Consider the following 15,525-nt stretch of genomic DNA (forward strand, 5'->3'; position numbering starts at 1 on the left):
GTGTGCACCCGGGGCGGACCACCCCCACCGCCCTGCCCTTGCCTCGCCACTGCATACCGCCACCTATTTTGTAGGCAGTAAGGGCTCATGCACTAATCCGGCACTACATAAGAACATAAGAATAGCCATACTGGGTCAGACCAATGGTCCATCTAGCCCAGTATCCTTTTTTCCAAACAGTGGCCAAGCCAGCTCACAAGTACCTGGCAGAAACCCAAATTGTGGCAACACTCCATACTACAAATCCCAGGACAAGCAGTTGCTTCCCATATCTGTCTCAATAGCAGACTATGGACTTTTCCTCCAGGAATTGTTCCAAACCTTTTTAAAACCCAGATACACTAACCGCTGTTACCACATCCTCTGGCAAAGAGTTCCAGAGCTTAACTATTTGTTGAGTGAATAAATATATTTCCTTCTATTTGTATTAAAAGTATTTCCATGTAACTTCCTTGAGTGTCCCCTAGTCGTCATACTTTTGGAACGAGTAAAAAATTGATTTACTTCTACTCGGTCTACACCACTCAGGATTTTGTAGTCCTCAATCATATCTCCCCTCATCCGTCTCTTTTCCAAGCTGAAGAGCCGTAACCTCTTTACCCTTTCCTCGTAAGACAGGACTTCCATCCCCTTTATCATTTGGGTCGTTCTCCTTTGAACCTTTTCTAATTCCATTATATCTTTTTTGAGATACGGCGACCAGAACTGAACGCAATGCTCAAGGAGCAAACACACCATGGAGCGACACAAAGGCATTATAGTATTTTCGGTCTTATTCACCATCCCTTTCCTAATAATTCCTAGCATCCTGTTTGCTTTTTTTGACTGCAGCCGCACATTGAGCAGAAGACTTCAGCGTAATATCTACATCAACACCTAGATCTTTTTCATGGTTGTTGACCCCCAAGGTGGACCCCAACATCAGGTAACTATGATTCGGATTATTCTTTCCAATGTGCATCACTTTGCATTTGTCCAGATAGTGCTTGGTAATGTGGCTGCGCAAACTGATTTGCGCTATCACGCCCAATCTCTGTTTCTTAGACATAGCCCCACAGAGAAAAATTAAGAAAATCTGTTTTTGCACATGGTGGCATGTGCACATCGAGGGGCCTTTTTACAAAGCGGCGGTAGGAGCTATTGCGCATGCAGCGTGCCAAATCAACACTACCACCTAGTTAGTGTGCCTACCCAGAAGTATTTTCTACTGCGGGGGGGGGGGGGGGGGGGGTGTTCCTAGGGGTAATCAGCAGCGTGGCCACATTGGCGTGCCCTGCATGAGTACCAGTGGTGTAGCTACGTGGGGCCAGGGGGGCCTGGGCCCCCATATATTTGGCCCTGGACCCCCCGCCGCCAACCCTCTTGACCGCCGCCAACCCGCCGTCGCCTGCTTTTGCTGGCGGGGGACCCCAACCCCCACCAGCCGAGGTCCTCTTCTTCCCGCAGAAGGCTTCCTTCTGTTTCTGATGTCCTACACTTATAGTGTGCAGGACGTCAGAAACAGAACAAAGCCTTGCCCGGGAAGAAGAGGACCTCGGCTGGCGGGGGTTGGGGTCCCCGCCAGCAAAGGTAGGTGACGGTGGGTTGGCAGTGGGAGGGGGGGGGTCGAGAGAGTCATCGGTAGGGGGGGAAAAGTTGGTGGTGGTGGCGGCAGCAGGGTCGGCAATGGCGGGGGGGTGTTGGCAATGGCGGGGGGGGGGGTCGGCTGCGCCGTGGGGGGGGGGCTAAAGTGTGCCCCCTCATTTCGGGCTCTGGACCCCCCTCCCGCCAAAGTCTGGCTACGCCCCTGATGAGTACCATGCTTGTAGCACATGAGCCCTTACCGCTAGGTCAATGGGTGGCAGTTAGGGCTCAGGCAGTAAATAGCCATGTGCTACTTTTAAATTTAGAGCACAGTCATTTACTGCCCCCCATTAAAAAGAGCCTTTTCCCCCAGCTGCGGTAAAAAATGGCCCAGCGCGCACTAAAAATATGCATCCGCACGCCACTTTTTGCTGCTTAGTAAAAGGACCTCTGGGATTTTACCACAGGATGCCTCAGTGCATCTCATGGGAGGCACTTTTAAGATGTGGTAAATGCGCAGTAGCATTTACTGCAGCTTTGTAAAAGGAGTTCTAAGTAAAATCATTAATGGCAAACTCATTGTAAAACTCTTCCCCCCCTCCCCCCGTTTACTAAGCCACACTAGCAGCTGCCATGCGCTAATGCCGACACAGTCCATTCTACAGTTATTTTTCAGAGCCGGATTAACCATTGGTTCAAGGTGCCAGCAATTAAGACCACCAAAATACCCAGTCTCTAGTCTGCAAGTTAAGCCTTTCTCCACCCCCCTCCCCCCACGGCTGGTCTCTCCCCTTCTCTTTTCCCCCTCCCTCTCCACGGGTCTGGCACTGCTCCCTCACCTCTCTCACTCCCCCACAGTCCAGTAAAATTTACGTTGGTTACTGACAGCAGCAGCAACATGACAGGCTGCCTTCAACCAGCCCCTGGTTCTCCCCTCTGCTAGGTCCTGCCTCCTCCAATGCAGGTTCCTGTGGGTGAGATGCGGCAGAGGGTAGATCCAGGGGCTATCGCTGGCGATTGATATAAGCTTTACAGGACTGTGGGGCAGTGACAGATGGGAGGAAGTACTGCTGGACCCATGGGGAGGGGGAAGAGAGACTGGACCTGGGGGGAGAGAAGCCGGCCCTTGGAGGGAGAGGGTACTGGAAGCAATGCGATAGAGTATGTGTGTGGTGGGGGGCACTGCCAAAGCAAGATGACTCAGGGTGCTATTACCCTTGAGCTGGCCATGCTATTTTTTAGTATGTGGGATGAGGGAGTCTTGAACCCCCTTTTGACATTCTCTTGCCTGGACATCACAGTACTGTTTTCCATTATCAATTGACTTCAAACGCTAAGCACAGTGTCCTTCCCACCCTCATATGGCAAACTGGAATTTGGGGAAGGAGATGAGTTACAGTCTTGTTACTTCCCTCATTCAGGCTCCATGTTCTTTCTGTTTTCCCAAAAATTCATAGGCGAAGATCTGCCATCATCTACTCTGTTACTATGTCACATACCAATAAAGTTCCTCCAGGTCTGGTGATCTTCCTTTTGCCGCCAGTTTCTCGGCCACCCTACCAGCACAGTGTTGTGCTGTAATCCCCCGAGTCCACTGGACTGGATCAGATGTGATATGCCATCGCGAATATTTGAGGAAATCACTACCCGGCAAAATCCTTTGACCTTCTCAGCTTCCATCAATCTGCGAATTGACTGTAAAAATATGAGGTGATAAGGGAAAAGGCAAAGAGAAATGGTCAGACTAAAGGGAAAAACAAGAGACAGCCCCCAAAAAACAGACAGGAGGTGAGAAGAGCAAACAGCAGGAGATGGGACACGACCACATCAATATTCGGCCTCTAACGGTCATCATTTTTTAAAATCGTTGGTTGTCTGGGCTGATTAGACATGGATATTTAGTGTCGGCCCATATCCAGGAACCAGAACTAAATTTGTGGGTCTTTAGTGGCATTGAGAAGTTATCCATATACCGCCACTATTCAGTGTAAGGACAGCGTGATGTCAAAAAGTTGAAGCCATCTCCCCCACGTAGCCGCCATCTTGTGTGCCACCCAAATCGTCACAGATGCTATTGAAAACAATACAAACTCATGAGGTTTATGATTGCCTATGTGTGTTTTTGTTTAAATTGATAACTTTTTTATTTATTTTTCCCATATGTAACCCAAGGTTTTTTTAACCTCTGGGGTGGGGGGTCCTTGGGGATGAGCCACGGTCCCGCTGTGGGTGTGGGCATTCCAGAGCGGCAGACTTGTTTTTGGAGCCGCAGGAGGCTCACATTTTGTAGGGAGCAGCTTTAAGAAAGGCCCCGGCTCTGCCTGAGCCTTGTGCTTGAGTTGTGGGGACTCCCTTAGGTCCAGAGACAAATCTGCCACTCCGGAGCACCAGGACCGTGTCTCACTCCCCAGAGTAAAAAAAAAAAATCTCAGGTTACATATGGGAAGCTTTTAAATAAATAAAAAAGCTGTAAAAAAAATTTTAAAACCACACATAGGCAATCATAAACCTCACAAGTTTACTATTGTTTTTAATAGCGTCTTCGAATGTTTGGGGTCACACGATATGGTGGCAAGCTCTGCCCACTGGCTTCAGCCCACAGAACGGGCCAGATAGGCTCATGCTGTTTCCTGTCATAAAACCTCCTTGATTCAGTGCCCTGCCCGGGTAGCTATCTAGGCAAGTTAGGAGTGCTATATATGCGGTCCTACTTGCCTGGACAGTTAACCAAGCACCAGAACTGGAGGTGCCTGGATAACTCCCCAAAATTTCCGTTTTTTTTTTCCTGTCATTTTGGATTAAATAAAACATGAAACAGCATGGGACATGTTCTTTACATTTCCCCAGTGGCATTCCTAGGGTGGCTGACAGCTGGGGCGGATCGCCGATGCGCCCCCCCCACCCCCGGCGAAAGGACACCCCCCCGGGTGCATTTTTACCTGCTTGGGGGTGCCGCGCACCTGTCTGCTTCGCTCGTTCCATGCTCCCTCTGCCCCGGAACAGGAAGTAACCTGTTCCGGGGCAGAGGGAGCACGGAACGAGCGGAGCAGACAGGTGCACGGCACCCCCCCCAGCGGTGTGCACTTGGGGAGGACCACCCCCACCACCCCCCCCCCCCTTGGTACGCCACTGCATTTCCCATGTCATGTCAAACAAATGCACATCCTTAATGCAGACACTTGTACTTGCTTTTTTTGCAGGTAGAATGTTGCTTAAAAAAAAAAAACTTTTCCTCTCCCAAATAACCTAGCCCCTAGGAGCACCTCCTATCAAATGAGGCACGCACATTTTTTTTACTTCATCAAGGGAGGGCAATGTTTTAGACAACCAATTAATGTAGGTAGACGAAAGTGGCTGTATAAAAATTGTTCTCATAGAGACCCTTTTACCAAACCGCATCAATCACTTAACACCAGGGCTGCCGAGAGCTGGGATGGCCTCCGCCCCCCCCCCCCCCATCGCTCCTACTGTTGCCTTGCTCTCGCAAAAGATGCAAGACAAAACTTTTGCCAATTGGACAGCCATTGCGACTCAGCGTTTATAGACCCATCGAGGATGCTGCTGGAATCCTACAACTAGAACCTTGATCACATTTCTCTTTGTCGCTTAAACTTTTCCACCATTACAATAAAGATCCATTTGACCCCTGAGGCAGGCCTTCGTGCCGAAACACGGCCGTGTCGGGTCCTTTTTCAGCTGTTACCAATAAAGACTGTTTGATATCCTCTTTGGTTCCACCTCACTTTTTGTGTTTGTCAAACACCTAATATTCCCAGTTAAATAGCAGAATATTAGCTTCTCTCTTTTACCTCCTCAGCCCGCTGTGACTGTGGGTGATTATCCAAATAGGTCCCTTCTAGAACCGAGCCGACGATGGTCAGTCCCTTCCCTGCTTTGAGCTGTGACGTGAGAGAGAGGAGTTGTGGATGGACCACATTCTGGTCCTGATCCACTCTGACCAGAACCAGCAGCTGAGGCCTGAAAATCACATTTAACAAGTCAGAAGGATTGTTCAAAGATTTTGAGGTCAAGGCAATGTCCCATAGTGAGGCTCATCTTTAAAGTACTTAGACTTATAAAGTTCCATAGATTACTATGGAACTTTGTAAGTCTAATGGGCTCATTTTGAAAAGAGAAGGACACCCATCTTTCGACATAAATTGGAAGATGGATGTCCTTCTCACAGGGTCGTCCATCGCAGGGACGGCCAAAGTTCAAGGGGGCGTATTGGAGGCGTAGCGAAGGTGGGACTTGGGCATGCCTAACACTAGGATGTCCTTGACACATAATCGAAAGAAACAAGAGTGTCCCTGACAAACACTTGGACGCTTTACCTGGTCGTGTTTTTCTTACGATCAAGGCACAAAAAGGTGTGCGAACTGACCAGATGACCACCGGAGAGAATCGGGGATGACCTCCCCTTACTCCCCCAGTGGTCACTAATCCCCTCTCACCCTCAAAAAACATCTTTAAAAATATTGATTGCCAACCTCAGATGTCATACTCAGCTCCATCACAGTAGTATGCAGGTCCCTGGAGCAGTTTTAGTGGGTGCAGTGCACTTAAGCCAGGCGGACCCAGGCCCATCCTCCCCTACCTGTTACACTTGTGGAGGAAACAGATGGACGTCCTTGGTTTCCATTATCGGCAAAAATCAGAAACGACCAAGTCTAGGGACGACTATCTTTAAGGACAACCAAATTTCAGGATTTGGGCGTCCCTGACCGTATTATTAAAACAAAAGATGGACGTCCATCTTGTTTCGAAAATACGGGTTTCCTCGCCCTTGGATGGGGACGTTCTCATCAAAACTTGGACGTCCCTTTCGATTATGCCCCTCTTTGTGTGCTTTGAAAATGAGCCCCATATGTCAACTAGACAGTCATCCACAAGCCATTCTGAATGAAACTATTTCGCTTTTCCTTCGTCTATCGATTTTCACCCGTCTTTTCATCCAGCCATCACTGACCCATTCAACATCCTACACACAACTTAACAGAAACATAGGCGCATGATATCAGACTAAATAACTGAAGAAATAAATACATAAATAAAACAAAACACATCTACTGTTCTGACTTTTCCTACTTACTACAATAATGCAAACCTTACACTATCTATAACCACTATTACTAACAATTTTCTATGCGTGCCCCATGCTTTTTTTGTCAATTTCGTTATCAATTTTGCCCCATCTCCTCTACTGAGAGACCAGAAATCTACCCCCTTTATATTACTCTGATCTGCCCTCTTCCATTCTCACACTCTTATTCCTCAGTCTAAAATTTCCTTTGTACCAAAAAACGCTTGCTAAAAGTTCTGTAATTTCTTTGCTTCAGGACTAGAATCATCATCTCCTCATTAGCACATTCAACCTTCCACTTAACCATTTTTCACCCATCTGGTGTCTATTAATTTCCTCAGTTTTCTGTCCAGCTCTTTGTGTCTTTCTCTGACCTCGGCGATACATGGGAGCATTAGATGTACCTCCAGTTCTTCGTGTGTGGGGGTCCTTCTTCTAGGCGAAGAAGAGCATATCGGGCAGCGCTCAGAGATAATCCCCGAATTCCATCACCCCATTCTTTCTCAGCTCTGCCATTGTGACACAAAGAGACAAAGAAAAATGACTGATGATCTCAATTAACTGTACTTTAGGCGCTCAGGCAGTATACTCAGAGGCCCTTTTACAAAGGTGCGCTGAAAAATGGCCTGCAGTACTGTAGATGCGTGTTTTGGGTGCGCGTAGAATCATTTTTCAGCACACCTGTAAAAAATGCCTTTTAAAAATTTTTGCCGAAAATGAACGTGTGGCAAAATGAAAATTGCCATGCGTCCCTTTTGGGTCTGAGACCTTACCGCCAGCCATTGACCTAGCGGTAAGGCCTCACGCGGTAACTGGTCTACGCACGTAAAATGCCAATTACTGACTGATTACCGCTCGCACGCCAAAAAAGAAAAATATTTTCTGGCATGCGTAGCGGGCGCGCAGCAAAAATGAAATTACTGCAAGGGCCACGCGGGACCTGGGCGGTAACTCAAAATTGACATGCGTTGGGCGTGCGTAGGCACTTACGTTGCATAGTAAGAGGGCCCCTTAATTACTTAACTTCTCCACCTAACTTCTTGTTGATTTAATGTATACAATGGGTAATACTGGGGAAACTTCAGTGATGAGACCTCTGATGTCAAATTCTCTTCCAGCTGAGCTCCAAGTTCATATGACCTTTTTGATTTCAAAAGCTACCGGTTACATTTTTGTTTCAGATTACTTTTAGTTAAAGCGTCCAGATTTTTTTTCTTTATTTCTCTATGCTTTAACTTATTATATTGTGCTTTTGTTTTACCTTATTTGATGTCTTATTGATTGTATATATTATTTTTTATATTTGCCAAGAAATCTGACTGCTGAGAGTTTCCTAGAGGCCTTGTCCTACGCCAGTGGAGATGAAAAGACAACTACAGTGTCAGAACAGGTTGACATCTGGAATGCAAACTTGGAAGCCTTAGAAAAAACAGCCCCCCTAAAGAAGATTCTATGCTCTACATGCAAACACTCCGTGTTTTTATGCCCAGAACTATGGGTCCTTTAGCATCGAGGACACAAACTTGAAAGAAACAGTGGAAATCGCACCTAGAAGAATCCAGGCTCAGCTGTAGAAAATTCAAGGCAATGTATGCTGACTTTTTGCTTGTATTATCATGGGCATGCCTCATGTTTTACCATCATGCTCTAAGAAATTGGACTCACCCTCTGTATTCAATGTATTTGTAGATCAGTCCTGCGACCAGCATGGCAACCAGAGCATAGTACCAGGAGCAGATAAACATCAATGCCAGGCACAAACTCATGCCCAAAAAGGACAGAGTCCTGAGAGGTGGGAAAGGGGAGCAGAGCAAAACAAGATTAAGCAGCAAAAAGAAATATCAAACATAAATTTGCCCGCTCGTATCTAGACATGTAAATACAGTTTACCAAGTCCATACCAGAAGCAAAGCGTGATGTAAACAGCACAAGAAGCTTTCATTCAGACTTTAGACATTCGTCTAGCTTTTCTTTTCATTAAACCACCTTTGTCCATTTAAGACAGCATCACCGCAGTCACGTAACACTCAATTTTGGTCAAAATTGAGTTAGGAATAAAGGAATTCTCTACCTTTCTGGCTAAATAAATCAGTAAATGATTCATGCCTGTTTTCCTGTGTTAATAAAAACACTTTTAGAATTCAGTTTGAAGATTTTCCAATTTTTAGCTTTCTGCTGATATTTAAAAATAAACATAGCAAATACTAAAACACTAGGGCCCTTATTTAGAGCATTCCCACACGTTTGTATACGGGGAAGTTGAGTACTCTAGATGGCAAGGGGGCAGGAAAGAGGGGGCTCTTTCCTGCCCCGAAGAGGTCACTAGACCACCAGGGCAGTATTAAGGTAAGGGGAGGGGGGTGACGGGGAGGGGCAGTGACGGGGTGTGTGACAGGGGGAGGGGAAATGTGACATGGGCGGAGCGAGGGTGTGAAAGGGGGTGGGGCAGGTGTGAAAGGGGGCGTGGTGGGGGCCGGGCATGTGTCCTCCTTTATGGGGGACAAAATATGGTAACCCTACGCAGGCCCATTTTTCAGTGCACCTGCAAAAAAGGCCTCTTTTTTTTGCCAAAATTGGACGTGCAGCAAAATAAAAATCAGCACGTGTCCATTTTGGGCCTGAGACCTTACCACAGTCTCATGCATTAATCATCAGAACAATACACTGCCGATTGCCACTTGGTTAGCACCATGCATGTCAAAATTAGAATTACCGCCCTGGGCACGCGGTAGACAGGTGGTAGTTCTAATTTGACATGTGTTGTACATGCATAGACACCTATGTGCCCTAGTAAAAGGACCCCTAAATTCTATACATAGTGCCTACAAAATCGTCACTGAAAAAAAATAGTGCTTAGCGGTATTCTATAAACAGTGCTCAAAAGTTAAGTGCTGTTTATAGAATAGTACTTAGCGCTGGGAACAGGGGCATAGCCAGACTTCGGCAGGAGGGGGGTCCAGAGCTCGAGGTGAGGGGACACATTTTAGCCCCTCCCCAGTGCTGCCGACCCTCCCCCTGCCATTGCCGACCCCTCCCACCGCCGCTGCTGCCACCACCACCACCACCAACTTTGACGACCCCTGCCGACAACCCTCTCGACCCCCCTCCTGCCGACGACCCTCTCGACCCCCCTCCTGCCACCAACCCTCCGCCGCCACCGTGGGCTACCTTTGCTGGCAGGGAACCCCAGTCCCCGCCAGCCGAGGTCCTCTTCTTCCCACGAAGGCTTCGTTCTGTTTCTGAAACAGAATGAAGCCTTCACGGGAAGAAGAGGACCTCGGCTGGTGGGGATTGGGGTCCCCCGCCAGCAAAGGTAGCCCACGGCGGCGGGGAGGGTTGGCGGCAGGAGGGGGGTCGAGAGGGTCAGCGGCAGGGGGGTCCAGGGCCAAATCTACGTTGCTATATCACTGGCTGGGAACTGTGATTGCATTTAGGTGTGACCATTTACACCAACGAAACCTTAGTGAAAAATCCTCACGCCTAAATTAGGCACAGATCCCCCTTATTCTATAACACACGTAAATTCAAGGAATGCCCCTGATCTGCCCATGACCCTCCCATGGCCACACCCTCTTTTTGGCCCCATGCAAAAAAACCTATGTATGTAATTTTGAATTAAATCCAATTAGCTCCAATAATTGCTTGTTAAGATCTCAATGGCGCTAATTCAATTAAATTTTGTGTACAATTTTTAACAACTTTATGGAATTTAGAGGTAAAGGAGGACAGATTACCCAGGGCAGCTGTTACTGATCACTGATTATACACAGAGGATCACTGACAGAGAAAGAATATGGAACTTCCAATAATGTACATCTACACGTTATAACAATACAGTCTCAGAACTCTACTGTTTCACACTTAAGTTCAGTAAAGGAGTTTAGCACTCCACATCTGCCTGTGAAATATCTTTGGTGGAATTTCTACACCAGGGCCTTAAAGGGAAATCCTTCCCGGAGAGTGAAGCAGGAAGAGGACCAGGAAGAAATAAATGTTCTGTGGGGGTGTGAATCTAGTCACAGACTACTTCATGATGTCGCCTTCGGCACCTAACCACTATACCTCTATCCAGGAAATCTAGACTGCCCCAACTTGACATTTTGTCCTTTAGATTGTAAGCTCCTTTGAGCGGGGACTGTCCTTCTTTGTTAAACTGTACAGTGCTGCGTAACCCTAGTAGCGCTCTAGAAATGTTAAGTAGTAGTAGTAATTAACAGCTGTACAACATGCAGAATAAGAGCAAATTGGCAAAGCAGAGAGAGCGCATGAATTGAGGCTGAAGGGGGACAGACTCAGGAGTAATGTCAGGAAGTATTTTTTCACAGAGAGGGTGGTGGATACATGGAATGCCCTTCCGCGGGAGGTGGTGGAGATGAAAACGGTAATGGAATTCAAACGTGTGTGGAATAAACACAAAAGAATCCTGTTTAGAAAGAATGGATCCACAGAATCTTAGCGGAGATTAGGTGGCGACGCCGGTAATTGGGAAGCAAAACCGAAGCAGGGCAGACTTCTACGGTCTGTGCCCTGATCGTAACTGAATAGATAGGGATGGGCTGGAGTTTAAATTTTAAGGGGTTTCGACGTTAGCTTCAGAACTTAGTACAAGAACAGTGCTGGGCAGACTTCTACGGTCTGTGCCCTGAGAATGGCAAGGACAAATCAAACTGGGATATGCATAGAAAGTATCACATACCATGTAAAAATTAGTTTATCTTGTTGGGCAGACTGGATGGATGGACCGTTCAGGTCTTTATCTGACTTCATTTACTGTGTTACTATGTTACTCTTTGGGGTTCTACATGGAATGTTGCTACTAATTGGGATTCCAGAATCTTGTAACTCTTTAGGATTCCAGAATCTTCTGAACCTTTAGTACAAGAAGAGTGCTGGGCAGACTTCTATGGTCTGTGTCCTGAGAAAGGCAAGGACAAATCAAACTCGGGTATATATATATAAAGTATCGCATATCATGTAAAATGAGTTTATGTAAAGTGGGCAGACTGGATGGACCGTACAGGTCTTTATCTGCCGTCATTTACTATGTTACTATAGCTCCAAGGATGAGCAGAGACATAGAAAGTGACCCCCATAAAGATACCATCAGCAAAGTAATGATTTCTGCATACAGAAATAAAATCAAATACCACTAGAATTTTGGATTTCAGATCATTTGATCAGATTTGTATTTTTATTACGTTTTTAATCTGATGTAATTTTTATTGAATGTTTTTTGTACTTTGTTCGTTTTTATTGTGTTTTTGATCTTAATATTATCTATGTTTAATATGTCCTCCGCCTAGCATTTTGTAGATAGTATAGAATATAATGCTGTAAGTAAACAAACAAACAAACAAACAAACAAATAAATAGACTAGATCTGAATTTATTTAGGTACTTACCAATGATAGTATCGGAAGCGAGGTCTCCAGTTCGGTGTCCTCAGAAGAGTTTGAACTGCACAGGCCAAGTTTACAAACATATAACACATCAAGAAAAACCTGAAGACATGCCAAGAAAAGAGAAAGGAAATAGGAAGTGAGAGAGGGAGGACAAAATATGCAGAAAAAGAACAGATGGAATGATAAGAAAGAAAAGAAAAAAGGCAAAACATAACAAAAAAAGCGGAAAGTAGAAAGAAAGAAAGAAAAGATCAGGGAGTAAAAGAAGGAGAAGAAAAAAAGACAAAGTCAATAATTGTCCAGCCATGCAAATCACTTTACTACAAATGTTTGCTTATTAGTTACTTTCTATATTGCCCTTCGAAAAACCATCAGACTGGTTGTTGTTTTTTAATTATTGTAAACCGCTAAGATATGTTTTTGCATCTTCTGTGGTATATCAAGCACTTGTAACAATCAATAAATAAATCAATCAAATCTAAACAGAAAAACAACAAGAGAGAGAATAGAATGAACAGACACAGAGTGCAGGCAACTTTTTACGTCCCAGTTACCTGCTGCCATAGACCTGATTAGCCGAGACCATAGACCAAAGAAACAGAGTATATTTTCAGGCCTTCTTTTGAATTCCCCATAAGGCCTTTCTAATCTAAGATAGTTAGGAAAATAATTCTATAATAGAGGGACAAGAATATAAAATGCCAAATTCCGAACGTCCTCAAAGAAAGTACAGACTGTGAAGGGACCCCAAGCAATCAATCTTCCTGTGATCACAGTATCCATGTGGGCATATATGAAATGAGACAATCAGAAAAGACTAGGGATTGACCAGTTGTCAAGGTCTGGGTGATCATTTTAAACTTTATTCTATCAGTGATTGGAAGTCAATGGTTAGCAGTTAACAGAGGTGTAACATGATTTCTTTACAAAATGAATGATGTTTATCACAGTATTTTGTATAAGTTGTATTTTCCTGGGGGGGGGGGGAGGGGGTTAATTGCAACAATCAAGTCTATTAATGATAAAAGCATGAATAAAACTGAGCAAAGCTTCTTTGGATGTGCCCGAATAGATCTAATAGAATGAAGGTTCTTCGAATTTGAGTTCAGAATCCAGTATAACTCTCCAAATTTGGCTTGCCTGTTGTTGGTATTACTGGTTCTAGATGGACCCGCATCACTTTGTTGGAAGAACAAGGCATGAAATAAGCTAGAAAAATAAGCTAATTTAGTCCTAGAGTCACTTACATTGAAAGAATGGGAGCGACTTCATCCAAGGAAGCAATGAGGATTCCAATCTCACAAATGCAAGCTGTGAGTAGCAGGGCCCACGTGGGTTCTCCATTAGCTTTACCTTGGCCGAAGACCTATAAGAAAGAGGGAGGAAAGGATTGACAGAAAAAAGCAGGGGGCAGGGGGAGGAAGCAAGTTAGTTACCACTGCAGAGATGTCAAGCCTCTTCCATCGGGAATGTGTCATAGTCATATGAAGGCTCTTTCACTCACACTCTTAGAGAACCTTCTCTTACCCATTAGAACCTCAGTACCAGTGCATGGATACTGATCACTGCTTTTATAAGAGGTGAGTCTAGAAGGAGAAAAGCCCCCACCAGTAGGAAGAAATCTCAGCACACCCTCCTGTATATGGATTCCTCCTGCCCAATCCTTTTTCCATGCACCTACAAGCACGCAAGCTGTGAAACCTGTGTGCATATTTTTAGCCACTGAGTAGAGGGCAATTTTCAATCGAGAGTATTTGCCTGATAATTGCTTAGTCACCTGGGCAAATTCCATTGAAAAAGATCCTCGTATTGCCTTCACTCTGCCTATATCCTTTCAGAGGCAGCAAAGAAAGGCAAATACGTTTTATGCTGCTTTTTCATTTGCATAACAATACAACAGTTAAATCTTTCTATGTTTATGCCCTCAACCCACTGCCTGAGAAATTTCACTGTTTGGCCTTCAATCTCACTCTTTGTGATGGTCAACCCTTGGCATCTCTGCCATTGCCAACTTCAGTACCAGAACTCAGAAGCAAAGCCAGGTTTTGTCATTGGGGAGCAGACCTTTTGTAATATAGGCACCGGTGCGAGGCTGAAGGGACCATCCATATAGGCCAGCAAGGATAGAAGTGGGAATGTTCCGAATGATCAAGGCAAACAACTGAGTAAGAGTGTTCAAAGGTTTATTGCCAAAGGTAAACTGGTCCAAAAAAGACCCAACACAGGCCGTGTTTCGGTTACAAAGCCTTCTTCAGTGGTTATAAAAGTGCAAATCAATCAGCTTCACAGAATCACGAGACATTTAGAGCAATTGAGTTCTTGATGATACCACTTAAGTGATGAATTGCGCATCTACTGGTGTTGTAAACCGTCAGAACAGCACGATGGTTTACAATGCCAGTAGATGCGTGATTCTTCACTTAAGTGATATCATCAAGAACTCAATTGTTCTACATGTCTTATGGCGTAGCAAGGGTGGGGCGGTGGGGGTGGTCCGCCCCGGGTGCACGCTGCTGGAGGGTGCAGAGAGCAGCCGCGCGCTTGTCAGTTCCACTGGTTCCCTGCTCCCTCTGCCCCGGAACAGGTTACTTCCTGTTCTGGGGCAGAGGGAGCAGGGAGCCAGTGGAGCCAACAGGCGCGCGGCTGCTCTCTGCACCCTCCAGCAGCCAAGAATGCACCGGGGGGGGGGGGGGGGGTTGGCCTTGATGTGCTGGGGGGGGGGTGTCATTGCACCAGGGGGAGGGGCTTGATGCACCAGGGAGGGGGGTGTCGTGCTGCACCTTGGGGCGACGGATGCTGCTGCACCCAAGGGGGGGGTGCGCATCGGCGATCCGCCCCGGGTGGCAGCCGACCTAGGATCACCACTGCTGCTGAAGAAGGCTTTGTAGCCGAAATATGGCCCATGTTGGGTCTTTTTTTGGGCCAGTTTACTGGCAATAAACTTTTGAATGCTCTTGCTTTGATAATGACAAGAACTACTGCTAAATAATGAGGAAGAGCTATGATAGATAACAGTGATCGCCTGCGATTTTATTCACTTAATGGTCACCTTGGTTTCTGAACACCTTCACTAAAAAATATAAAGTTTTTCCTATACCTGGGTATAGGTTTGAATCATATATATTTATAACCTGGGAATTTTGGTTGAAATAAATATTTTGTAGATTGCATCCCAGTTTTAAAAGTTTGAGAAGCATATTCATTAGGAACATCCTGCAAACCTGGCCTTTTTGTAGTCCTTGAGGACTGAACTTGGACATGCCTGTTCTAAATATTTACATGTGGAATGCATGCAAAAAATGTGGGCATCTAAGTTATAGGGTTATTGCCAAAAAGTTATTTACCTGAATAAATTGCAATTTGGAAATCGCCCACCCTTTCTGCGGGTAAGATATGCACCAATTGTTTTTTTATTTATTTACAATATTTATAACCTACCCATCCACAGTTCTGGGTGAGTTAGCGTGACTGTCATGA

General features: G+C 45.6%; 1 protein-coding gene across 1 annotated transcript in view; it reads right to left on the reverse strand.

Annotated features, from left to right (window-relative positions):
- Positions 1-15,525, reverse strand: part of SLC12A5 (solute carrier family 12 member 5) — a gene marked incomplete at its 5' end in the record, with an annotated part of 169,621 nt that overhangs the window by 65,580 nt on the left and 88,516 nt on the right. Inside the window, 6 exon segments of the mRNA XM_030213464.1 lie at positions 3,063-3,258; positions 5,373-5,541; positions 7,051-7,155; positions 8,312-8,431; positions 12,049-12,147; positions 13,296-13,414. Coding sequence (XP_030069324.1) covers positions 3,063-3,258; positions 5,373-5,541; positions 7,051-7,155; positions 8,312-8,431; positions 12,049-12,147; positions 13,296-13,414 — 808 coding nt within the window.

Source organism: Microcaecilia unicolor, chromosome 8, assembly GCF_901765095.1.
Source record: "Microcaecilia unicolor chromosome 8, aMicUni1.1, whole genome shotgun sequence".
NCBI lineage: Eukaryota > Metazoa > Chordata > Amphibia > Gymnophiona > Siphonopidae > Microcaecilia > Microcaecilia unicolor.